Below are 27,074 nucleotides of genomic sequence, written 5' to 3'. Positions count from 1 at the left end.
TTCTGAAATTGATCGATTTTCGAATGAATTTCGTTCCTAGCACATCTAAGCTACACTTTAAGCACATACAAGCAATTTCTTATTTAAAATTACTAGCGAAATTTGCCTCCGAAAAATGTTGAAATCAACGTTTTTGTGTGAGATCGCAAATCAACAAAAGCTGCTGAAAGTTCGCAAATGAGCATGAATGATGTTTTACTAGCCTTCTACTTCGCATATAATGTATTTGTTCGATAAATTTCAAGGATTAATTGCTAAATTTTTCGAAAAAACTAACATCACCTTTTTGAAGTATCAAAAAATCACGCTTTTTCTTCAACATCAACTTTGATATTTTTTATTGGCTGTGTTATTGAACAAAACGCGATGTAATGAGTTGTAATGTGTGGTTGGAGGACTTGGGTATTAGAATATGGCAAAAAATTTAACTTTTAATCAATAGCGCTCCACACAGAGTAGTGATTCTCAACTGGTACGTTGAGCCTTAACTGGTACTTTACCCTATACTGGCGTTATAAGTTCTTCACCCGAAAACAGTCTCCAGATGAACCTATTGACAAGTTTGTAACAGCTCTAAAAACTCTTGCATCGTATTGTGACTTCAAAGAAGGTGACTCTCTGATAAGAGATATGCTCATTCTCGGTATCAAGGATAAAAACGCTATGCAGAAACTGCTTGCAAGAGAAGACCTCACTCTAGATAAAACGGTAAAATTCCTGCGAGCCTATGAAACTAGCATCAACGAAACAAAAGAAATTACTGGCGAGACCTCCACTGATACCGGAGAATTTTCAAATGTGAATGCCGTGCGTAAACCATTCAAGAACTACGTAAACAAACAACAACCACCAACAGCACCAGCAAATGTAAACAAACAACCTCCCTCTAAAATAGATTGTTATCGTTGTGGTAAATCTCACATATATGGTAAATGTCCGGCGTATGGAAAAAATTGCACGTTTTGTAATAAACCAAACAGAGTTGGCGCGATTCCAGGAGCTTGAGAATCGGATTCCAAATGGTGTGATTCCACAAAATTTTGAGTCCCGATTCCGCTTATCAGATTCGCCAGATATAGGAATCCGAATCCGAATCGTAATTTTCGATTCCGATTCCTTTCGCGACTCCGATTCAGATTCCACTCACGACTCATCTTAGGATCCTCTCACAACTCCAACCAGATTCCTCTCACGACTCCAGCCAGATTCCCATCACAACTCCTTAAATTTCATAAAAATGAAGCATTGAAGATGAAATGAACATTCTAACAAACATTAGTAAATAAATATAAAGGCTCGCCGGTGTTATTTTTTTGTAGGAGTGGGGGGTGAGGCGTGGGGAGGGGGCAATTCTAAATTTTTCGTACATTATTGTGTAATATGTCGAATAATATGTTTTCGAAATCGTAGAATCCGAATTTGGAGTAATTTTTTTTGTAGGAGTGGAGGGTGAGGCGTGGGGAAAGGGAAAATTTCAAATTTCTCCTACATTATCCTTATCGTGTTATATATCGAATAATATATTTTCGAGGTCGTAGAATTCGAATCCAGAGTCATTTTTTATGGTGAAGGTGGAAGGTGAGTCGTAGGTTCGCATGGGTGGGGCCCTCTCCCCAAACGGTGATACTTGAATAGCACTCGACCCTAAAAACTAGCTCAAGATTCGAATTCTGCGACCTTGAACACATATCAACCAACATGTTACACAATATTATAGGCAAAATTTGAAATTTCTCCTCTCCTCTTGCCTCGCCTCATACCCCTGCGAAAAAATAACCCCAGATTCGAATTGTACGACCTCAAAAACATATCAATCGACATATTACACATTAATATAGGCAAAATTTGTAATTTACTCTCTCTCCCCTTGACTCACCTCCCACCCCTACAAAAAAAAAATATCTCCAGATTCGAGTTCTACGACCTAGAAAATATATTATTCGACATATAACACGATAATGTAGGAGAAATTTGAAATTTTCCCTTTCCCCACGCCTCACCCCCCACTCCTACAAAAAAAATTACTCCAAATTCGGATTCTACGATTTCGAAAACATATTATTCGACATATTACACAATAATGTAGGAAAAATTCAAAATTTTCCCTCTCCCCACGCCTCACTCCCTACTCCTACAAAAAAAATAACTGCAGATTCAGATTCTACGACCTTGAAAACATATCAATCGACATATTACACAATAATGTACGAAAAATTTAGAATTGCCCCCTCCCCATGCCTCACCCCCCACTCCTACAAAAAAAATAACTCCAGATTTGGATTCTACGACCTCGAAAACATGTTATTCGACATATTGCGCATCGATCAGGGTCGAATCCTAATAATACCAATTAATTTGTAGATTTTCTGACTTACCCCAAAGTGGGGTAAGTCAGAACAAGTTACATTTTATTCGATTGTGCGAAAGCTACTGCGACAATCGCGCTGAAATTTTCACCATAGGTTAAGAACCCTTATGGGAACCTACATACCAAATTTCAGCCATATTGGTTCATTAGTACGAGAGTAACAGCTGATCAAAGTTGAAATTGTGAAAAAACGTTCTGACTTCCCCCGGTGCACCTTATGTAAAATTTTCAACTCACCATGTTATTAGTAAAACAATGATAAATTCTAAATTCATCATTCAGATTCACTTTCACAACCACTTTTCAGCGCCAACCGGCAAAAATTAGATAAAAGAATATTTATGAAAATTACACTTTTTTGTATTTGTGCTTTTCAATTGAATTTGGGTGATTTCGTTCATTGTGAGAGTCTAGAGAATCGTAATGATGAGGAGTCGTGAGAATCGTAATGACTAATGAGGAGTCGCGAGAATTGTAATATCGGAGTCGAGAGAATCGAAATATCGGAGTCGCGAGAATCAAATTACCGGAATCGCGAATCATATTACATTTGCGATTCCTGCTTGAAAAGAGTCAGATTTCACATTTTTCGATTCATCTGTCAGGTGAATCGAAAATGGAATCCGATTCCGGAATCGGATTCATGCGATTCTCACGACTCCTTAAAAAAATCGGAATCGCGCCATCTCTGAAACCAAATCATTTCGCTGCTGTATGTAATGCTAAAAAGCGTCAATTGAACGTCCGAAACGTTACAACAGAGGCTGATAATGATAACGATTCAGATTCATCAGTAGACTTTAACGTTCGTGCTTTAAAATTGTCAAAGCTTTCTCATGACGAATGTGACAAAACCTTTACGGAAGACATACTGGTAAATGATGCTGTTAAAGTATCTTTCAAACTCGATTCTGCAGCTGATGTTACAACTATAGGAGAATCAGCGTTTTCCCAACTGAGCAACATTCGTCTTCATCGAACGAAAGTAAGATTAGAACCATATCAAAGTGAAAAAGTTACTCCTATCGGCTATTTTACAGCCACATTATCATATAAAAATCGTACAACAAAGGAACGTATATTCGTTATCAAGGAACTACAAGCAAAAGCTACACCATTACTAAGTTCGTCAGCCTGCGTTGAACTAGGACTAATAAAACGTACGTATTCTACCTCCCAAAATACTACGATGCCGTTAACAAAAGATATCATTTTTCAAAAATACGATTCTGTATTTTCTAAAAGCGAATCAAGATTGCCCTTCGAATATTCTATACAGTTATCAGACGATGCCGTTCCTACCGTCCATCCGATCAGAAATATACCTAGAATGATTCGTGATCAAGTCAAGGCAGAATTAGACCATCTCGTTGCAACAAAGGTTTTAGAACCAGTTGATGGCCCAACAGAATGGGTGCATCCCATGATTATTATCAAAAAAAATGATAAAATAAAAATTGGAATGGATCCTCGTTCTCTCAATCCGTTCGTGAAACGTCATCACTACAAGCTGAACACGTTCGATGATATCAGTGCCGATTTAGCCAACTGTACTCACTTCACCGTTGCTGATGCTTCCTTCGCATTCTCACAAATGCCAGTTTCCAAAGAAACATCTGATATTCTAGTAATAGGAACACCATGGGGCCGATTCCAATACTTGGTCTTACCATATGGATTAGTTAGTAGTGCCGAAGTATACCAGGCTGATATGGATAAGATTATTGAAGGTTTGAAAAATGTACGTGGATATATTGACGATTTTATCATTTATGGCAGAAATAAAAAAGAACATGACGAAGCTCTCATCGCATTCCTAGAACGAGCAAAGCAGTTTAATCTGACCTTATCAAAACAAAAATTCCATTTTTGTCAGAAAGAGTTAAAGTTCCTTGGTCACATAATTAGTGATAAAGGAGTTAGTGCTAATCCAGAGAAAATTGCTGCCATTACGGAATTCCCACAGCCCATGTCTAAGGAGCAACTCAAAACATTCATCGGTATGACTACCTACCTCGCTAAATTCTTACCAAATCTCTCTGATAAAACAAAAATATTGCGTGATCTTACATCAGAAAGAAACGAATTTGTTTGGACTGATAAACATACAAAGACGTTCGAAGATATCAAGAAATTAATTTGTACTACTCCAGTACTGAATTACTTTGACCCAAAAAAGCAATCAGTCGTTTCTGTAGATGCCAGCAGATATGGACTTGGGTTTGTTTTACTACAAGATTCAAAACCAGTTGCCTATGCCTCCGCTCGCCTTACGGATACACAGCAACGATATAGCCAAATAGAAAAAGAAGCACTAGCTATAGTGGCTGGAATTAAACGATTTCATTACTATGTATATGGAGCTAATTTTATCGTGGAAACTGACCACAAACCTTTGCTGTCCATATTTAAAAAACCTATCGATGAATTATCTCCGAGATTGCAACGTTTAGTGCTCAAAACATTGCCCTACCGATTCGAGTTAATTTATAAACCTGGAAAACAACTAATTTTGGCTGATGCACTCTCCAGAGCTCCGATAAATACTACTGTCAACATTGGAAAACTTGACTACGAAAATCTGCGTTTAAACTCCTTATCAATGACTTCACCTCAGCAAAATACTCTGAAGAATGCGTCCCTTGCCGATCCCCTCCTCCGAAAATTACGTCACTATATCAGAAACCAGAGTTGGCGCGATTCGAATCGCGTGAAAGAATCGAGAAAGAATCCGATTCTCACGATTCGAATCGGATTCGAATCGCGGTTCCCCAAGTCAAAAGAATCGGGAAATGCAGGAATCCGATTCCCTTTTATAGAGAATTGCACCGCCTCGATTCCCTGCGATTCCTTGCAGATGTTTTTCACGTGTTAAAACAGTGAAATGTACTGTTTTTAATGACTTTTAAGTGATGCATTTGCATTTTGTAGCTCGGGACTGATGACATTTTTTTAAAGGTTAGCTGTTGTGTGAAAATATCTTGAATCATCGATTCTATACAGTGAAGGAATCGCGCAACGTAAGAATCGGATTCAATTTAATGGAGAATCGTGCCTTCTCGATTCCCTGCGATTCCCTGTTCACAGCAACAAACAAAAGAATAGAACATGCAAAATGAGCATATACCAAGTTGGGGAAATTACTCATTTCATTTCAGATTCATTTGTGCAGTCCTGAAGTTGAGAAAAATTAGTATTTGGGAATCGGAATCGGAGGGAATCGAGAACCGCTAAAGAATCGGATTCAGAACCGGATTCGCTTTGTGAAAGAATCGAGACTGGAGAATCGCGATTCTCCCAAGTATGAGAATCGTAATTCAGGAATCCGATTCTGACGAACCAAGGAATCGCGCCAACTCTGTCAGAAACGGATTTCCTCACTACAAATCCGATCTACCTCAAGAACTGCACTTCGCATACAATTTTCAACATGAATTAAGTGAACAAAACGATGTCATCTTTAAAGATAACCGCATTTTTGTACCTCAAACACTTCGAGAACAATACCTTTCAGTTGTTCACAATGCGCATCAAGGTATACAATCATGCGTAAGAAAAGCTAGGAAAAGCTTTTATTGGCCTGGCATGGCGAACGACATAAAGAAATATGTTTCTGCCTGTGAAACATGTTGTTCAACGATCTCAGCTCAACCTAAAACGAAGATGATCCATCGTCAGCTACCTGAATTGCCATTCTCGGAAGTAGCAGTAGACTTCATGCACGTTGGTAAAGACCTGTACCTTGTATTGGTTGATATATTTTCAAAATACATCGAACTACGTAAATTGCCGAGTAACAGCACAGCTGATCAAGTAATTCGAGTTTTAAAAACCATATTCTATACCCATGGACTTCCTCAAAAATTATACAGTGATAATGGGCCTCCATTCACCTCAACTACGTTTTTAAAATTCCTTGAGTCGATTTCCTGCACACCAGTAACATCCAGCCCACTTTATTCACAATCTAACGGACAAGTTGAAAGGGCCATTCAAACTGCAAAATCACTGATTACTAAGGCACGTAAAGATAATCGTGATGAAGGTCTAGCTATACTAGAATACAACACCACCGATAAAGAATCTACCTCAGCGCCGTCAACTATGTTAATGGGTAGATATCTTCGTACAAACATACCTATCCATAACGATTTACTTCGACCAAATTATTCTACATCGGCTCACTCAGATAAACTGAATGAACAGCAACAACGCTCATCCCAGCAATACTCGAAATCCACAAAGGCTGCACCTTCATTCGTTTTAAAGCAACCAGTATGGATTAAAATCGCTCACCGACATTGGGAAAAGGCTATTGTGACTGTAATTCACCCCCATGATTCCTACACGGTTTGTACAAACGATAATCGAACTTTCCGACGAAATGTTAAGTGGCTGAGACCTCGCATCAGCTCAAATTCGAATACGTTTTGCCCAGAACTCGACATTGATATCGAAGATTCCGTCGATACAGTCGCCGCTGAACAAAACTCTGCCGCTAAAGCATCACCTCACTCGTCACCGTCACCTATACTCAATCCTCCTGTTGACAAATCTAAAATTGTTACTCGTTCTGGTCGATCAGTAAAGAAACCGGAGAAATTGAACCTTTAATCGGACTTCGTTCCGTTATTATTCTACTCGTTATTGTACTCGTTATCTTTAATTTTTTTTTTTTTATAAATTATTATTTTTAATTTTATTTTTAATTTTTTTTTAAAGAAAAGGGCATGTTACATATGCTACGATATGATAGATGGCGACACCGTCAATTAGTTTAGTTTATCTTATAGCTCATGATGTCAAGATGACTTTATTCGAATATACTCTTAATGAATTCTTATATGTTATTATAAACACGTAACACCTACCTATGTGTTTTGATCTTAATTAATTTGATTAGGTACCTATTAATTTGTGTATCCTGGTCGAGGAATTCAGATTATTTATTTTTTGGAAATAATTCTTGATAGGAATTCACCACTTGGTTCGAAATCGGAAAACCAAGATCATTCAGCACGACAAATGCTGCAAACAAACTCGAATAATAAAATAAAATGAGAATATTGGTATTTTAGCAAATTTTATTGTATAATATTTTGAATTAAAATTCGAACTTCTTCATATTTTTTAAGTTTGAAGAACAATGAAGATTCTGTATTTGAACACAGAAGTAGGTACTTCAATACCCAAGTTATAATCATCAAAAATCAAGAAAATGTGCTCGATACGAATAAAAAAATAAAAATTAAAAACTGAAACGAAACCTAGCAAAATTTCAAGAACCATTCCCAGTCAAAACTGTACTCTATGTCATCTCAGCATACGTACAGATAGCGACACAATAGCGAAAGAAAATCTATTTTCCGTCATCTAAAAGGTAACACTGCTCGTATAGAATTTTCCGCGATCGTTGGTAATGGGAAGTTTGCTGCAAATTGTACGTTTTTCGTGCGTAAGTTGAAACTTTGTTTACAATCTGTTGCCGGTGTACATGTATGAAAGCTCCGTATCGAATGTGCATCGTCGTGTACGTAATTGAAAAAATGCCATGATATTGTTTAATAGTGTAAGAAGTTTCGTTAAAATGGGTTTTCTTTTTTTCGTACATTATTAATAATTTACCTAGCGTGTTTGATGCCGTTTAATATATCGAATTTGTTCGAATTCTCATCGCCTTAGCATGGGTTGATGGTAAATTATCGTTTTAATTGTGTGCGATGTGAATTTAAAAGTTCAAAAGTGTTAAATTTCTCGTTGTTATAATTAATAAATGGGTATGTGTTCTTAATCATCAATTTGTCCACATAATGGGGTGCGGACAAAGCCAATTTAGTTTAATTTATCCGAAGAAATTCAAAAGAAAGGATAATAAAAACAAGGGTGAGTTTTTTTTTTTTGTGTTCCTTATAGAGTTATAGAATAAGTATCTCAAATCTAGAAAATTAATTATATTTGTTATATTAATGTATGCGTAAAAATAGGCAGTCTAGGTGATTTTAAACCACGTGGACTTGAATACCTACTCGTATTAATTTTTAAGATTTAAAAATTTCGTTGAGATGAAAAAATGTAATGTGTTGTACGATTTGAAGTGTTTTCTCGAATACTTTATCAGAGAACGTCTTAGCTGAACATGCTTTCGTACATTTTATACAAAGACCCTTTTCAAACCAATTGCGGTTATAAAAATTCTATTATTTGATCATTGATTGATTTCTCTTTCATTTGTTCGAAGAATTGACTTTAGACTTTGTTTTGAATTCTTTTGCGCCAAGAACATTCCATTGATTTCTAGGTAATTTTACTCAGTTTCTTATCACATGTTTCGATCGGGTTCAAGAATGTACCTACTTGTGTGAAATTAAAATTACTTATCAAGATGGGAACCAACTATTATGTTTTTACTCAATAAAATGGTGAAAAGAATACAAATTGGACACGAATTTGATCAGCTGTAGAAGAGTTTAAATACTGTTTCATTTTCAGAAATATTTTGTAAAATTGGAGGACGAGTTGTTCCTCCAGTTCTACGTGCAAGTAACTTACCTACCTATCTAAAAAGAACCTTTGAGCCATCTGTGAGTACCCAGAAGAAAATCTGGCGAGTATTCATCAAACCCTAAAAAAAAAAAGATTTTCTAAACCTTCGAATATCCCATTTATTCATTCACGCTCGATAAGAATTATTCTTAAACATTTTGTGTTGCACTATTCCAAAATCTCGAACACACAAAAATAAATTTGTAAATAATTTTTAATTACTTAACAATGTGCATACATATTATGCTTTTATTTAATTAAGAATTGTAAAGCAAATTTATGTGCAATTATGTATGATAATTGTGAGAAGGGCACCCATCATTTAAATATTCATCGTGTTTTTATGACGAAGGTGAAAACCAATTATAAAAGTGAAGTAGGGTATTACACAGTGTCTGAAAAAAGTACACCAATTTTCACTACCTACTTAATCTTTTATATAACTTGTTGAGTTTCATATTAATACGTTGAATTCCGAATAATCTATTTTTAAAATCCATATTTTCATTACGGATGTAGAAATTAGGCCCACTACACTTGTTTATTATGTCATTTGATATGTTTGCATAGCCAGTACTTTTCCTCTACAATCGTATTGTTAAATTAATGAACTACCAACCTATTCATAAAAACGACGATAAGATTAATACAATTATTTGTATGGGTGTAAGTAGTAGATACCTACAAAAGTAATCGCCATTGATAATATTTTTACCATTTGGTACCTATATACCTATACTTTGCAATCGCCTGAGTGTTATCGCGTTTACACTCCAAGTTTTATTTATTTTTCAATATCGTCGCAATATAAGCAGTAGATTAACACTAATAAGAAAGTGTAATTACGAAACTGTCAAAAGATTAATTAATTTGTTCAAGTAGGTTCGCTGCCAGGTTCAGATTAACGTTTTCGATGAGACAACTTTTTCAGCAGATTTTAAATTAAAATTCGTTCTTTATTTGCCTCTCTGTTGTTTCGAATAAATATTTACAATGAAAAATGCTCATTATTCGTTCTCCAGTTGACTTTTTGTAAATGATTTTTGTTCGAAAGTACAACCTATCTGGGTTGGTATGGGATTAGGTGGCTTTGATTTCGAATGAAAAATTATTTCTTTGCGTGAACTTGGATTGAATTTTTTTTTAGAGGTGAGGGGATTCGTATGAAAAAGAAAAATTCAAAAATATATGTATTATTTTTGGAAACATTTAGGTAGGGTACAATAAGGAAACATTCTATAATAAACGTAGGTGTTTCCCATTCAATTTAAAAAAAAAAAACAGATTTCAAAAAATGATGACATTCAATTTTTATACTGACTTGTGAAATATACCTTTGGCTTTTTGCTTAAATTGGGAAAAATTGATTTTTCTAAAATGTGATTTTAATGATTTTCAAAAAAATTACCATTTTTTACATTCAAATCCCAAAACTACCTCACGATTTAAAAGCTTAAGTATTTTTCTGGCGGAAAACGTGTAGTAATTTGTTAATGCTAATATCAATCAGCTCTTCACTATGGAGAATGGACAAGATTTGCGTGTTACTCGTGTTATTGAACTTAATTATGTAAATAGTCCCTTCAAAGGGACCATTAGGCAAACATTGCATATGTAATGAAACACATTCGTAGGATAGGTAGTAGGAATAAATGCCATTTAATGACATGCGTGGCATCGAAATGATTTCTATTTGGAACAGTTTTCACGCTATAGATATCTAGTTTTCCTTTTTTTAAGTAAATTTTTTTTGTTCTATTTTGAGAAGTTTCACGAGTGATTGTTTTCTTTGGTTTTTAATCTTTTTTTTTTGTGACTATGGCAGAATTTTTGATACAGGAGCGGAGAATTCAAAAAATACAGTTTTCAATATGTACCTATTTCTAATGCTCCTTCATCATTGAATTTTATTGGCGAAAATGAATTGCAGAAAATTACAAAAATTTAATTTAATCTCTTCAACTTTAAAGAGATTTTTTATTTTAATTGCAGAATAAGTACTTAATACAAAAATTTGAATACGGGTATCTTCAATTTTCCAAATCTTATTTCCAAGTAATGTAAATTTTTCAGCATTTTGAGACCTGCTTTTGGTAGAAAGTAATCAAATAAATGTTTTCAGTGTCCAATTTTTTGGAGAAAATTTCAGGAAAGTGACGAAACTTGAGTTCAGCTCCTCCAATTCAACTGTAACTTTCCATTTTCCATACAATTTGAGACCCACTGTTGATATGAGTAATCAAATGAATATTTTTAAAGTCCACATTTTTTTGATAAAAAATCAGAAAATTGAAAAAAATTTGATTGGGTTTCCTAGACATATTTTCATGTCATACTTACCTATTGTAAATTTTGTAGCATTTTGAAACCCTCTATTTGTAAGAAGTAATCAAACAAATAATTTTCAAGATCCAAATTCTTTGCAAAATATTGCAGAAAATGATAAAAAATTATATGTATTGCGTAGTCTTTTCAACTCGAAGTAATTTTATCGAAGATTTGAGTTTCATGTTCTTATTGTGATGATCATTATAACAAATTGCACTCTACATCCCTTGGTTTTTTGTATTGGAAGTGGGCCTCAGAACATATAAGAAATATTCATACATGATTTCACAGGGATTAATTTGTTGAGTTTTATACTAGCTGCGTAATCGATTTTCTGGTTTTGTTTATTGTTTGTTTTTTAAAATCTGTATAGAAATCCGCATTTTGTTCAATTTTGGAATAAAAACAACAACAACAACAACAACAACAACCTAAATTCGATTCAAAACATGAGCTCACTCACGTGGAATTCCCATGAGAGCTGGAGAATTTTCTAATTTTATTTCTCGTTTTGTAGCCATTAAAATTACGCGCATTCAAATTTAACTTGCTTATCTTAAAACAAATATACCTGATTTTTCAGTGGTTCTCAAAACGATAAGAATTAAAAAGTCGCCCAATAGAATTGCTTTTGAATTCTTAGAATTAAAGAAAAAATCGCTGTGTAGAAGTACGTACCATTTTGATCCAAATTCCAGAAAGGAGCAATAATCGAAAGCTAATCGAATGTTTTGAATTTTTTTGTGAAATTAGCACGAACCTGAGCTTTGAGACGAGATGGCTGATTTTTTCATTTTGGATTGGCCTTTAAGTTCTCTAATTTATGGAATTGACTACTCAAATGCAAATAATTTATGATCTTTTAAAGGTGTAAGTTTCATTTTCCAGATCCTTGTTAGGGAAACAGAAAATGTTCACGTCATACCAACCGAAGAAAATGGTAAAATTATCAGTAATTAAGTCAATAATAGATTTTTCACAAATTTTAACTCACCTACCTAAGTATATAGGCCAAATTATAAAGGAAAAAAACACTTAAGGCATCTTTGAATTTTTTTGATTCCCTGCTTAAATGTTTTTAGAGTGAATTCTACATAAGGTGAAAATTTCCAATTCTCAAGTTCTTGTCTACATAGGTATTTCATTTTTTAAAAAGTTGGAAAATACTGAAATTTCATTTTCATGAAAATTATCAATTTCCTTCGGAATACTTTCAACTATTGCATTGTAAATTTAAAACACACAACGAGATTGAAAATTAGCTACAGGAATTGATTTTGGAATTATGAGAATTCTCGTAGATAATTTAATATGATTATTGTTCGATTAATTTTTAATGGGAAGTAGATTTGAGAAAAACTTTGTCGAGTAGGTTCGAGGAATATTTGACGACGCATTTCATGATAACTTACAAACTTTATTTTATTGCTCTGTTCGTTTTTTTTTTCTTTTTTTTTCTCATTTCGCCAACGAATGAATTTTTATTGAAATCTGTATGGGAAATATACATTCGACGAGTATTATGAAGGCAGGGAAATCCATAAATATCGATCAGTATTACCAAAAACTTGCCTTGTGAAATAAACAATCCATATGTGTACTACTGTGTGTATAAATGTAGGTACATGTAGGTAAAGTGAAGCAAGTAGAAGACGAAACAAATTAATGTTGATATTTACACGACGCGACGCCTGTATATTGTACTTGTATACCATACGTGCTACGTCTATACAGCTTATATTATGTACACACATTGGCATCTAAACATACTTCACAAATTGTACTTACGAAGAAATATTTGGAAATATGTCGTCGATTCTTGGTTTAACACCATTATCCTAGTTTCATTGTTTTTCATCTCGTATATAAACGTATACGTTATCATTTGAAATTTCTTGTCAAAGTTTATTTTTCGAATGCCAGCGAGTAACTTGCGATGAATACAGAACGCGATGTTCTCAGCGAATGGCGTATGTACTTCATCGTCGTAATGATTTTCGCATATAAAAATTTTCCACGTGTATAAATTATTATACACCTTACACCTACGTTACACATTGAAACGTACTCTCGACGTTTATATTTCATTCAACGTGAGTATTTTTTTTCCTCCATGATTTAAAAACTCCCCAATCACGAGAGTTGGCGTTTCCAAAAACTCGGGTTTCTTTCAAAATGAAATTTCCGTTACTTTTTCCGCGCCGAAGTTGAAAATTTAATTGGGTGACTTTAAATTACAATCAACGAGAATGTTTATTCGTATAGCGTTTTTTTTCTCTATTTTTTTTTTATACGATGTAGATTGTAGGTATACTGGAAATTTATTTTGACGACGAACGGAATAAAATCGTCGTTGCGTTTATTGAATTTATATACCCTGAGAAATACATTTATGAAATTGCTGACCTTTTTTTTTCTTCATTTTTCCCGTCTTGTTTCGCAGACGTAGTGGTTATAAAACGTCGTTGCCGACGATAATATTCTAGTTATTGAAATTTCAAATGAAAATCTATTATAAATAGGTACCTAGTTTGTTAAAACGAAACCTGCCAAGTTGAATTGTGGAATGAAAATTTTTAAAACTCAAATTGCAACTGGTGTACCTCTCAATGAAGAAAAAAAGAGGTAATTTTATAGAACGAAAACGAGATTTGATGTAGGTAGTGATATTAGGGGAAAGGGAGGGAAGTCAATTCATTTTTATTCCACTTAAAATGAATATCGATCATTTTGGATCACCGATGCAGGTGTTGTGAATTTTCGTTAGGAGGTAAAGTGTAGAATTTTAACGTTCAAAAATAATAAATACTTACTCGTTTTCCATTGGTGTCCTGCAGATTATCCAAAACCGTAACATCCGTGAGATTTCCAAAGAAGCATCTAGAAATAAAAACACATCCGCTAAAAATGTACGAAAATTGATATTATTCCAAAATTTTATTTATACGTGCGGTAGTTTATTTGCTTGCTTGATAATGCTCTCGATGAAGAAATTATATCGTGGAGTGAAAACAATCAGAGCAATTTTCTAGAGTGTTTCGTATTTTTTTTTTCGTGTAAAAATTGATTTGATAAGTTCAAAACGTTTTAATCATTTCCTGAAAAATTTTATAAAAATTGAGTCTGATTCTTTTTTAAATTAGAAAGTCTGCAGTTGAGAAACAATTGCGAAAAATTGAAATTATTGTATTAAGCTTTCAAGTTGCCTGTTTCGATAATGATTAAGGATGCTTAGAGCTATCCGAGCCACGAAACTAGAAATGTTAAACGGAGGAGAGAAAGTAGCTTGTATGTCAAAGGATGAGGTGAACTTTTGTTTCAATATAATTTTAACAAAAAATGTGTTTCATAAAGAACCCTGTAACATGCTCTAAAATCGAGCTGAAAGGCTCACAAAAAGAACATGTCACTCTCGTCTCAGAACACAATTATTTCGAACTAGGTACTTAACAATGGTTATTTTTATCGATTTTTAGCGAATTTTTGAAAATGGAGAAAGCAGTTTAATAACTGTATAATTATCTTTTATTTCATTCGAAAAGATTATTATTCTTGAGATGAAATCTGAAAATATTCTCAGTTCAAATTCAACCCCTTCACTCAACCCCTTATGCCACTCTGAAACGATTGTGATCTTTTCTAAAGCCATCTGGAGCCTCCAGCTAAAGTTGAATTTTTTCCAACATACTTTTAAAAATTTTAAATTATCTTATTTTTCCGGAAAATTCACTCAAAGCTTTCCCTGTCTTCTGAAATTAGGTATTGCAGGTCCTCTGAATTGATGACGTCCCTTTTCAGAACCGATCAATCATCTCCTCGAAAATCATTGAGTAACCTTAAGAATATTAATTAGATACATCCAACTTCTCCTGAAGGGATTTAAAAAGGTTGGAGAAAAATCAGTCTTTGCTGGAGTCTCCAGATAGGCTGGAAAATGATCGCAATTGATTCAGATGATCGACTTCGGAGGGTAAGAAAAATTCCAGAACATTTATTTTTGTTGTAAAAATAGTTTGAAATTTTTCAAAAATATTCCAAGATTTTCATTTTGGAAAAAAGTGGGCACCTACTTGAATAAATACATAGGTTACTTAAGAAAAATAAATAAAATTCTGGGGATTCATCCGCTCTAATTGATTCATAATAGCAGGAGCGGATGGGCAACAGGGGGAACCGGGAAAAATCCCGGTAAAAATTGGATTTCGGCGCCAATTTTTACGCTAATTTTGACTCTAATTCGGCGCTGCAGCAGCGCCGAAAGTGTAGCTCTGATATGAAAAAAAAACATTATTTTTTTTACTTCTTGAAACACAAATTTTCAAAAGCTTTTGCCCTCGCTTCGCTCGGGCTTGTTTTATTTTCTTTTTCAAAATCATAGATGAAAATTTCTAAAAAAAAAATCAAGTTGAAAGCCGAAAAATAAACTCTTCATCCTCATATCAAAAAACCATCGTTTTTATGCCTCTCCTCAAAATACAAATTTGCAAGAGCTTTTCGCCCTCGCTCGAGCTTGTTCTTTTTTTTCAAAATCAACATTCCTAAAAAAACATCATTCTAATTCTAAAATTTAAAAAAGCAAAAAATAAACTCCTTGCATTAAAAAAAAACTCGTTTTCAGGCATCTCAAAATAAAAATTTTCAAAATCTTTTGCCCTCGCTTCGCTCGGGCCAATTTGTTTTTCATACTCCAAAATTGGCATGTTCAGCAACAAAAATAACAATTTTTACACCTTTCAAGTTTGGATTTTCCAAAATTTTCGCCCTCGCTTCGCTCTGGCAAAATGTTCACCGTTTCATATCTGTTTTAATCAACTTATTTGGCTCAATTTAGTGTAGGTGCAAGTACATTATTTTATTTTTTATAAAACTCTATATTTTTCAAAATTTTGTTTATCTTTTTACAAATACATACTTAGGTTGACTTAATTCAGCATAAAAATTCTAATTTACTCGTAATTCAGTAAACAAATCTAATATCTACAATTCTACATACACTCATTTCAACTTCGTCAAATTGTTCAATTTTTAAAAAAACCACCAACTTTTTGCGTTTTTCCCCCTCAAAAGTTGACGAATTTGTAATTTTTATACCCCCCTCAAATTGACCACATTGGCTAAAATATTCAAAGGTAAAAAAATTCAAAAAAAAGTACACATGATTTTATTCGTTCGTCACCCCTCCCCCTCTCCTCCAATCATCGCCCCAAAAAAACTGGCGTCACATCGGCACCGGCGCCAAATCCCGATAACTTCAAAGTGCCCCATCCGCCCCTGCATAATAGGTACCTATCTTCTTATGCTCAAAAAAAGTGAACATTTGCTAGAAGCTTCAAATGATTTCAAAAGTAGAAACAAATTGATATGGGGGGAGAACTTTGAAGAATAGAAGGAATTTCAGGAAATTTTCTGCTGAAATTGTTGCTTTTGGATTGGATTTTCTTGAGATTTTCAACTTTTTTTTTAATCAAGGATTTTTGTGATTGGTTCAATCGTTCTAATTAGTTCTCATTGTCAATTTCAATGTTAAAACGAGATCAAATTTTTTGTACATATTCGAAGTTTATTAGATGCTTATAGAGCAATCTAAAACAGTGTTTCAGCATAATAGCTGGAGAAAACTCAACTTTTGCTGGAGGCTCCAGATTGGCTCGAAAGCAGATACAATCGATTGAGGATGAAGAGTTCAATCAGCACAAAAACTGGATTTCAGATCTTAATCTCAAAACTTATTTTTTTGTTAACAATTTGTCACCAATGATATTTTTCTACCATCTATAAAAATTCGTCAAAAATCGAAAAATCAACCTTGGCAGTTCAAAGTGCGGTTCTGAGGTTTGTGAAATAAATCCTAAAAATCGTCAATCAAAATTTGTTTTCTTTGGGGCAAAAAATGAATTCTTTTCTTGTCCAGATACCATAACAATAACTTTCGGGTACACGCAGTTTTGAAATGTTTATATTGATCAAGTTATAAAAGCATACTTACCTAGGTAGAGTTTTCGTAGCTTCCTTATTTACCTACAAAGTAACGTGGGTACTTTGAAGCGTTTCACATCAAACAGAAGTCGCGCAGCCTAAATTTTGTTGTTAAGGATTATTTTGACAATGAGAGATAAGAGGAATGTACGAGTATGAATATTTTGTTATCACAAACGCAAAACGATGTCGTGTTATACTCACTTATTATGAACGTTGCAGAACTATTAGAAGATGAAATAGTTGCGTGTGATACGCTAGAAGGGGTGCTTTCAAAAAATGACAATTATTCAACATCCATTATGACTGAGTTAATGCGCAAAGTACAAACATAAAAACGAAAACAATAATGTCACAGTAGGTACCTAGTTCAAGACACGATAGCCAGATTTTTGTTTTCCTTTGAGATTTTAATTGAGGGCATTTTTATAAAATACGACTCTCTTCGATGTAGTAGGTACATATATTTTTATGGATACTTACTCGTACGTATACATATTTGGGTGCCATTTATCAGCACGACAGATTAAATCATTCGAACGACAGAAAAAAAGTGTTTTGCACGACAGATGCTAACGTCCCAAAACCACTTTTTTAACGACGGAAACAGTTTTCAACAATCGCACGACAACAAAAATTGAAGTGCACGCCAAGAAAATCAAATGAACGCCAGTGTATGCCCGACAAATAGAATGAAATACATCGACGACTTTAGGAAATGAACGACGACATAATGATAATAGCGACGAATTTATTCACAAAATCACAGGCTATAGGTGGATAAGGTAATAAGTATGGTGAATTTGCCCTGGAAGCTTCAGGGTTGATATTTTGCATGGAAGGTGGGTACTCTTGAGCACCATCCGTCAGGTAAGTTTCAGACCCCCAGACCCCTCCCCCGTTTTTGAGACCCCCCCCCCTGTTTCTGAAATTACAATAAAAAAATTTTCTCAGCCCCATGTGAACCGATTTTTTCAATTTTTTGACATGTTGTAAACATCCATAAGAGGTAACCCACAAAAAATTTCAATTCCCTCCCCATATTTTCCCCTCAAAATGGCGTTTTTTAGTTTTGTTTGCCTGTTTTAGCAATGATCATGATTCGGCACAAAAATGCGAATAACATTTTTAAGTGTGTTTTTAACCCCTAAAAAACATATATTTTTTTCAAAAAAAATTTTTTTGGTGGGCCGTGGTCAAAAATTGAAAATACCAACAGAGGGGGGTTAAAAATGGATTCTGGTGTAAATTATTGTTTTTGGTAAACGAGGTATCGTTTCCATATGAATCGAACCCCCCGAACACGAATATGACGTACAATTTTCCCTACATATTTTACTAGAATAAAATATAAAAATTTCCAGAACAGTAGCAAACCGAGATTTTATGAAATTTTTATAATTCCGAATGTACGCGGAATTTACCTAGATAGACTTACGGATACCTAAGATGATTACATACTCGTAGCAGAAGTGCATCTCGTAAAAATGTAGAAAAGAGCTGGAGATCTTAACGATGAAAATTCGAAAGGACTCGAGAAAACGATTATCCTTATGGTGAGGAGTGCTTATCAGAAGAAAACGAGAAATAAATGCGGAAGTGATACAGCGTAAAGAAACACGAACACCGAGGGATTTACAAACAACGTTGTGAATTCTGTCTTTATCTATACCCATAGAGTGCAGCTTTATTGTACATAGGTAATTTGTTCTTACTTTGAAGGGTGCTAACAAACGGTGCTCAATGTGCTATGACCCAGTCGCTCTCTTTCTCTTTCCAACTTTCGGTCATTGTTTCATTGGTCACTGATGCATCACTTTTCAAGCAGCCATACGAAAGTGCGTTGAGTAGCGTAATTGAAATCGTAATAATCCTTCGTCGTTTTAATTAATGATAAGGAGATTCAACGAGGTACTTTAGTCACTCAGTCGTCGACTTTGCTCATTTTTTTCACTGAACCATCTGCCATATCAAAAAAATAAATGAGTATCGTTCAAGATTTTGAATTTTTTTAAATGTCCAAAAAGTTGTAAGTATAGGTATAGGTAGTTAAATGGGTGAAAAAAATTGGGTGAATGACTCATACCACAAAGTTTTGAGGACCAATTTTGATGTCAGAGGAGTAAACAGTGTTTTTTAGGAACCATTTTACAGCTTCAATTGTTCAAAAAAAATCTAGAAAAAATCAAAGTGAAATTTGGCTTTTTGAAAAGTAAGTATACCCTCCCCCTCCCCTCCCCCCTGAAACCAAATTTTTTAGCCCCAAAAGTTGATTTTTCGGTTTTTGGTGAATTTTGAAAATGACAGAAATAGCCCATTACCTATAACAAATGAACTTTTCGAGGGTCTGTCTCCGATTTGAACCTGGACTGTTATTTTTGGAAAGAGCTGGTCTGAAACAACCATAACTAGAAGTTCACCTACCCGTAGGTATTGATTTTTTTTTCTGTTTTTGGAGAATTTTTAAAAATCCGAAATAGATCATTTTTCGGTTATTCGTGTTTTTTTGTCTTTTTTTTTATTGGTAAAAATCATGAAAATTGGTCTCAACTTCCCAAAACCGAATTAACCAATTTCAGGTCATAATGAACAGCTTAAGATCGAGTTTTACCTCGTTTTCTACCTATTTAACCAATTTATCCACATTTGAGCTGATTTCTTAGCGGAGACTCAAAATCCTTGAAGGCCCCCTCCCTCACCATCTTTACCACCAAATTTCAACATTTCAGGCTTTTTTAGAGCTTCCAGTGCAATTTTTGATTTCTCTAGAAAGGCGCGAAAATTAATTTGGACAGTTAAAAATCGAGTTGTGACTTATCCTCAACTTGAGTAACAGATTTTATCCTAGTTTCAGCTTAATTTCCAAACGACCTCCTCGATTGTACTTTTTGACCAACGGTTTGTAATTATTCATTGAATTTTTTTCACTGAGAATAGTACCTATGGTGTAAGAACACATTCAAAGTGGAAGTATCCACCTTGAAGTTGGCTCAGATGTAGATACACTCGTTAAACAGGTTGAGAATGTGGCACAACTCGATTTTCAGCAGCTCAAATTAATTTCCACGTTTTCTAGAAATCGTTTAAAATTTCTAGAAAAATCGCCAATTTCGCTAGATGATTCAGCATGACTTGAAATGGTAAAATTCGGAACCAAGAGACATATTTCTAAAGATTTCCAAATGCTTTCCTATAGCTAAACTGACTTTTTTTAATATGCTGGAAAATTCAAAAATTTTGGAGAAATTATAAATTGTACTGGAAGCTTTAAAATGTCCGGAAATGACGAAATTCCATTCGGAGGAGTTGATATTAGTTTTAAGACTACCTAATTTTTGTTATTTTTACTCAACAATCTTTTTAAAACATATAAATATCTAAAAATGGTCAATTTTAAATTTTCAAAAATTCACCAAAAATCGACAAATCAATTTGAATAGTTGAATTTTTGGTTATGGAGGTTTCAGACCATTGAAAAGTTCCTGAGTGGACATATTTTTTTACAGTATTCGAAATATGTAAGTACATATTGAAATAAAAACTCAAAAATTAGTTTCCATGCCAGTGTTTTTCTCAGAAATCAATTGCGACCATTTTCGAGCTTTTCTGAAATCTCTGCAGATAAAACTTGATTACTCGCCATAGCATTGAAATGGCTACAGGAGGTGGCTAAAATCAACTTCGGTATGGTAGGTCAAAGCTTAATTTTATTATGACATACCTACGTATAAATTTGGCATTTCAATTTGATAGAGGTGGATGAATTTCAAATCCGAAGTGACCAGTAGAAAAGTGTATGATTTTTTTACAGGTTAAAAATATCTCAGTTATTCATTTTTATGAAATTCCAAAATTGCCAATTTCAGCAGAGAATTACCTGCAAGAAACTTTCTTTAGATATACCCTTAAAGTTGACCCCTTCCTCTTTCAATCGGTTACGACCACTTTTGAGTTAATTTAGAACCTTCAGAAATAAGAAAATTGGTTACAATGCATTCTGGAGCCTTCCTGTATGCTATAAAAAAGTCAACTTTTGCTGCAATTGGCTTCAGATAGGTTTAAGAATCATCAAAATCAACTTTAACGCAGAAACCGATTTTTAAAATTTCGAATTCCAAAATTAGTATACATAGGTAAAAAGAACCTTTTAGCGAGAAGTTTGTTAGATTAGGAAGAAATAACTCTTGCTTCTCAGTTTTTACTATTTATTAGTGCAAAGCTTTTCAAACACCAAGTGTTCATCATCAGGCTTAAATCACTATTGAACAAAATAACCAAGTCTACAAGCTTATATACTAGTGTACAAGGGTGTGGTAGTTTAACAGTACAAGGGTGTGGCAGTACAAGGGTGTGGTCATGTGGAAGAGGGTGTGGTTGTAGGTGAGGATGTGGTAGGAGTCATGTCTTCAAGTTTGGTTTTAATAACAGAAAGTAGGATATTTTCTAAGGGTTTTAAGTCATTATTTAGTAAATTTGTTTTGTTTTTCTTCATGGCTATTGCTTCCCTAATGTTTAATTGAGATGGTTTATCTATTTTTTGTATGAGGTTCAGGTTTTCAAAGGAAGTAGTGTGGTTGGTGGCAATGAGATGATCTGAGAGAGCAGACTTATTTTCATATTTGTATTTAGCATAATAAAGATGTTCCTTGAACCTCTTTTTGATGTTTCTTTTGGTTTGACCTATATAAATTCCTTGGCAATCTTTACATTTGATTTTGTAGATGCCACTACAGTCTTCAGGTTTGTCTTTGTCTTTAGTGTTACCAAGAAGGTTTTTAATTTTGTTATCATTGGTGAAAATGGGTTGTATGTTGTGTTTTCTGAAGACTGTTTTCATTTTATTTGTGAGAGGGGGATAGTAACTGATCCTAACTCTTTTGACATCATCTTTTTCAGCAATAAAAGTTGTGGCATCTCTGATTAGTTTTTTGTTTTCATGTTTTCTTATAAGTTTTTGGATAGATGTTTTTGTGTAGCCAAGGTTGGAAGCAATAGACATGATGTTTTTTATTTCTTTATTTTGGTTATTTTTATTTAGGGGGAGATTTAAACACCTGTGTATCATGCTGTTGAAAGCAGCAAATTTTTGGTTCCAAGGCTGGAAAGAGTCTGAAGGAATGTAGTTATTGGTGTGGGTGGGTTTTCTATAGATATCAAATTCAAGATGGTCAGAATGTCTAATGATTAACATGTCCAGAAAAGGGAGTTTGTTTTGTTGTTCAAGCTCATAAGTGAATTTGATGGTAGGATAGAGACTATTTAAAGCATTGAGGAATTCCTCAATGTTGAAGTCTTCAGGAATGATACACAGGATGTCATCAACATATCTAAACCATGCTTTGGGAAAGTTTTTATTGTTCTTTTTGAATTTTGTCTCAAGGTGGCTCATGAAAAAATTTGCCAAAAAGGGAGATAAGGGGTTGCCCATAGCTGTGCCTCCTGTTTGTTTGTAGTAAGTTCCATTTATTTGGAAAATGTTTTGGGAAGTGCATAATTTTATAGTATTCATATAATGGGTTATTTCTTTTTTGTTGATATTTTGTTCTTTTAGCCAGTTTTCTATCATTTCTAAAGTCTCAGGAATAGGCACACTGGGGAAAAGATTTTGTACATCAAAAGATATGAGCCTGTCTGTGTCATTAATAGTAATCCCTTGCAGTTTTTCTGCAAGTTCATAATTATTTTTAACTTGAAGAGTTTCAGGAAAAGGAAGGTTTTGGAGGTTACAAAGGAGTTTTTTGGCAATGTTATAGGAAGGAGAGTTGATATTGGCCACAATTGGTCTCATAGGATAGTTAGGTTTATGGATCTTGGGAAGACAGTACATTTTAGGAACTTTAGGATTGGAAGGAAAAGGAGTGTTATTAAGGAAGGGAGTAGTTTTCACCAAACTTTTCACTTCTTTCACCATTTTATCCACAGGATCACTTTTTAACTTCTCATAAGGTCCTTCATTAAGAAGGGTTTCACACTTTTCCAAGTATTCATCTTTCTTCATTATCACTACGGTGTTTCCCTTGTCTGCTTTCATATAGTAGACACCTTTCTGTCTCAAGCTTTTGATGGTGTTGTTGTGGGGATGAAATGGAATTCTTGTTGGTTTATGGGTTTTGATGATGTCTACCACTTCTTTCTTTATGCTGATTTTTGTTTCTGAGGTCTCTCTCCACAATGAAGCATCCACATCAGAAATAATATCTTCAATAGGAGGCCTCATGGGTGGTAAAGAGAATTTTAGACCCTTGTTTAGAAGATCCAATTCTTCTTTGGAGAACACCACATCAGTTAGGTTTTTCACATACACAGTAGTCTCATTAACACCATTACTGTCACTGCCACTGACACTAACAACATTGCTAACACCACTATGGTTACTTTTTTCTTTTAACAGATTTTTCAACTTTTTGTTTTGTGAATTTCTTTTCTTTCTCTTTTTCTCCTCAATTGATCTGAACATCTTTCTTTCCATTTCATCCCACTGCAGTTTTGGTATGGTCTGGCTTAGTTTTTTGTGAAGTGCATATAGTTCCACTTCTATGCTGGATCTTTTTGCATACAGGCTGTGAAGCTCAGAGCTTAACCAATAGGTTTTGTTGTTCAATAGTGATTTAAGCCTGATGATGAACACTTGGTGTTTGAAAAGCTTTGCACTAATAAATAGTAAAAACTGAGAAGCAAGAGTTATTTCTTCCTAATTAGTATACATATTTTTTCAAAAGTGCAAAGATGCAACTTTCCTTTTTTTTCAACTCCAAAAATGAAAAAAAATACACAAATTATTTGCCTGTTCGTCTGCGAATATTTTCAACACTATACCATAAAAAGGATACCATACGCTTCAAGTGGACGGTTTAGCTGCTCGTCAACTAAACGAAGGAATTTTTTACTCTAAAAAAACAACCATTAAAAAATTAAATATTTAGACGCGGAAAATCTTTCTACACTGATGCAAATTACTTTCAACTTTTCTCCATTAATATTATTAATACACGATACGCTTTTAGCGACATATTTTCGATAGTTGAATACTTATTTTATCAATATAGCGGTATTGGTTGATGGCAGATGCAGAAGCAGATTTTCTAAAAAAAAAAAAAAGTGGTGGAAAAATAATGATAAAGGTATAAGTATCCTGAGCACAGGCAATCCGCACACAGAACGTTGTCAAGTATCGAACCGCTGGCGTGATAAAACATTATTAATTCTCTCAATTAATAAAAGAAAAGCAATAGCGGTTCGAGTGAAAATTTCTTCCAGAGACTTGAGTCTTGAGGTTAAAAATTGAAACGAACGAAGAACGACGATGCAAGTACTACGAGTATATGAAAAGTTGTAGAAGACTTGGCTGTGGTGATCGCGGTATCGCGTTTATCTCGCGGCGATTTTTACACCGAAAAAGTTCTTTTCTACGTAAAAATGACGACGGCGATGACGACGCGATGGAAAAGGCAGATGGCAGAAGGCAGAAGGCAGTAGGCAGAGCACAGTAACATAAACAAACATTAAATTTTCATCATGGCTCGTAAAATGCAGAACCCATGAAACGCAGAAACGCTGACATATTCTTGCTAGTCGATTAATTTTAATTATTCGCAGTCTAATAAGCGCGCGCCTAATAAATACCGCATATACGCAGGCAATTGGGTTATATACCTGTCTACTATTCATAATGTGACGTGTATATGCATTTACCATCCTGTACAAATTGCTAATTTCACGGTGACAGTCAACATTTAATGGTCTAACTCTGGGTAGGATATAATACGTAGGTACTGTATGAGTAACCCTTTAGGAAAAAAACAACAACAGTCGACGACTAATCGACCTTTTTCTGGGTTTTAATTATCAACATTTATCTTCGATTAGCTAGCTAGGTACATACTTATGGTACTTACTGTATGTGAAGTGCCGACTACCTGGTCTATCATGTTAAATAAACTTACCTATACTGATTAAACCACGTTTTATTATGTTTACATACGAACCTCTCAATCACTCAGACATTATTCTACTCATTTGCCTGCCGGAGCATGGCGATCTTAAGTTAGCTCACAAGGGTAATAGGTATAGGAGTATAGGTACCTTTTGATCTGATACTCTCCGAATTGAACAAAATCAACAGATATGTAGGTACGAGTAGATCGAAAAAGCATGTTCTGAAACCTTTGTAACCAAAATTTCAGAAGCTGAGGTTAATTTTTGGATTTCATGTAAATTTTTAAAAATTTATGAAATTCAAAGAACCTGTTTAAAGACTTATTAAAAAATGTTTCATGAAATGTAATTGAATTTTTTTAGCATAAAGTTAACCAATGCGAATAATTTCTTTAATTTAACTACCTCACATCAAAAACAACATGGTTCAGGTCATGCGATTTTTAAATTTTCGACGAGAAATTTCAAAATCCCTCTACAGAGGCCAGAAATAAACCTTTGAACCTATAACAGACCAAAGTTATAGGTCACAAAGTTCATTTTTGACCTCTCTAGCACGATTTAAAAATTCTGGAAAAATGTGAAAACTCACTGAAGGATCCAAAAATGTCCAATTTCGATTATTCTCGGATTGGGCGATCGTGTGGAAATCACCAGACGATGCCTTGCTAAGAAAACTGCTCGTTATGTGCCTTTTTTGAAAATTTGATTTTTTTCACTTTCTCTGGAATTTACAGAATTCCCAATAAGCACCGACCAAAGTTGTAGTGCTAAAGTTCATTTTTGAGCTTTCCAAAGTGATTTGAAATTTTTGGACTAAAAGTGATAACTTCCTTAACACATCAGAAAATGGAAATCACCGGAGGCTCTGAAAAATGGCACAGAATTGTAATCGTTAATGTGTGTGAATTCAATTGAAAGAGTTATCCACATTAGTTCACCTTGTTCAACAAAATTCATATTTCATATAAACGATAAAAAATCATTTTTAGGTAACACAGTTTTTTAGAATTTTTCAACTTCCAAAACTTCGCCAAAAATCCAAAAATGAACTTTGACAATGTATCAGAAATGGTACTGGGCTACTTTTGAAGTAATTAAATTACAAAATGTAACTTTTGTTCACTTTTTCAACGTTTTGGTTGCTAAAAATGCTAATAAGTATAAGTACACTAATCAGTGATTTTGGGAAAGTATGCACTTTTATTCTTTCCTAACTGGCTACATTTTTTGTGAAAATTGACAAATAATCTCATTTTTTGCAAAAAATTATCGCTATTTTAACAAAAAAAAGTCTTGCTTATCTATACCAAAAAGCTGAAAAAAGTCTGCATTTTTCAACAAAAATGTGAAAAATTGTCAATAATAAAAGCCAGGGTTTTTAAAAAATTGTCTGTCTTATTTTTTGCCAAAAATTGTCGAAAAATCTCGTTTTCCAAAAATTGGAAAAAATTTACCATTTTAAGAAGAATTTCCAAGTTTTTTTTTCTAAAAGTATATTGCAAAAAAATTAATCTCACTTTTTTTCCAAAAATTACCCAAAAGCCTCGCTTTTTCTGCCAAGTCTTGTTTTCTCAGTTTTTTTAACAAAAATTTTGTATAAAGAAGTCTCGCTTTTTTCGACGAAAGTTGTGAAAAAGTGTATTTTTTGCCAACAATAATTTCCAAAAAGCCCAACATTTTATTAAAATTGTAGAAGTTTTGCTTCTTGACAAAAAATCTCCCTCTTTAGCAAAACTGTTGAAAAGTTTCGTTCCTCTTTCTTTTCCAACAATTATCTGGAAGTTTCGTTTTTTTGCCAGGAATTGTCAAATTTTTGTATTTATAAGTCTTCCTTTTTTAACAAAAAAATTGCAAAAAATATTCTGTTTCCCAATAATTGCCCATGAAAGTCCTGCTTTTTTCTAAAATTGTAAGAGGAGTT

The 27,074-nt window shown here is 34.0% G+C and overlaps 2 protein-coding genes across 2 annotated transcripts in view; both read left to right on the top strand.

The window, feature by feature from the left end:
* Positions 1-5,671: 5,671 nt before the first annotated feature.
* Positions 5,672-6,982, top strand: LOC135834454 (uncharacterized protein K02A2.6-like). Its single transcript, XM_065348336.1, has one exon. It carries the CDS (start codon positions 5,672-5,674, stop codon positions 6,980-6,982), a length of 1,311 nt encoding a protein of 436 aa, XP_065204408.1.
* An 814-nt stretch (positions 6,983-7,796) lies between these two features.
* Positions 7,797-27,074, top strand: part of LOC135831351 (uncharacterized) — a 73,965-nt gene continuing 54,687 nt past the window's right edge. Inside the window, exon 1 of the mRNA XM_065343760.1 lies at positions 7,797-8,251. Within this exon, the coding sequence (XP_065199832.1) occupies positions 8,179-8,251 (73 nt within the window). The 5' untranslated portion in view covers positions 7,797-8,178. The remainder of the gene's footprint in view (positions 8,252-27,074) is intronic.

The sequence above is a fragment of the Planococcus citri genome, chromosome 1, assembly GCF_950023065.1.
Source record: "Planococcus citri chromosome 1, ihPlaCitr1.1, whole genome shotgun sequence".
In the NCBI taxonomy this organism is placed as follows: Eukaryota; Metazoa; Arthropoda; class Insecta; order Hemiptera; family Pseudococcidae; genus Planococcus; species Planococcus citri.
The sequence above is the reverse complement of the archived record's forward strand: the minus strand, read 5'-3'. Positions and strand labels throughout refer to the sequence as shown.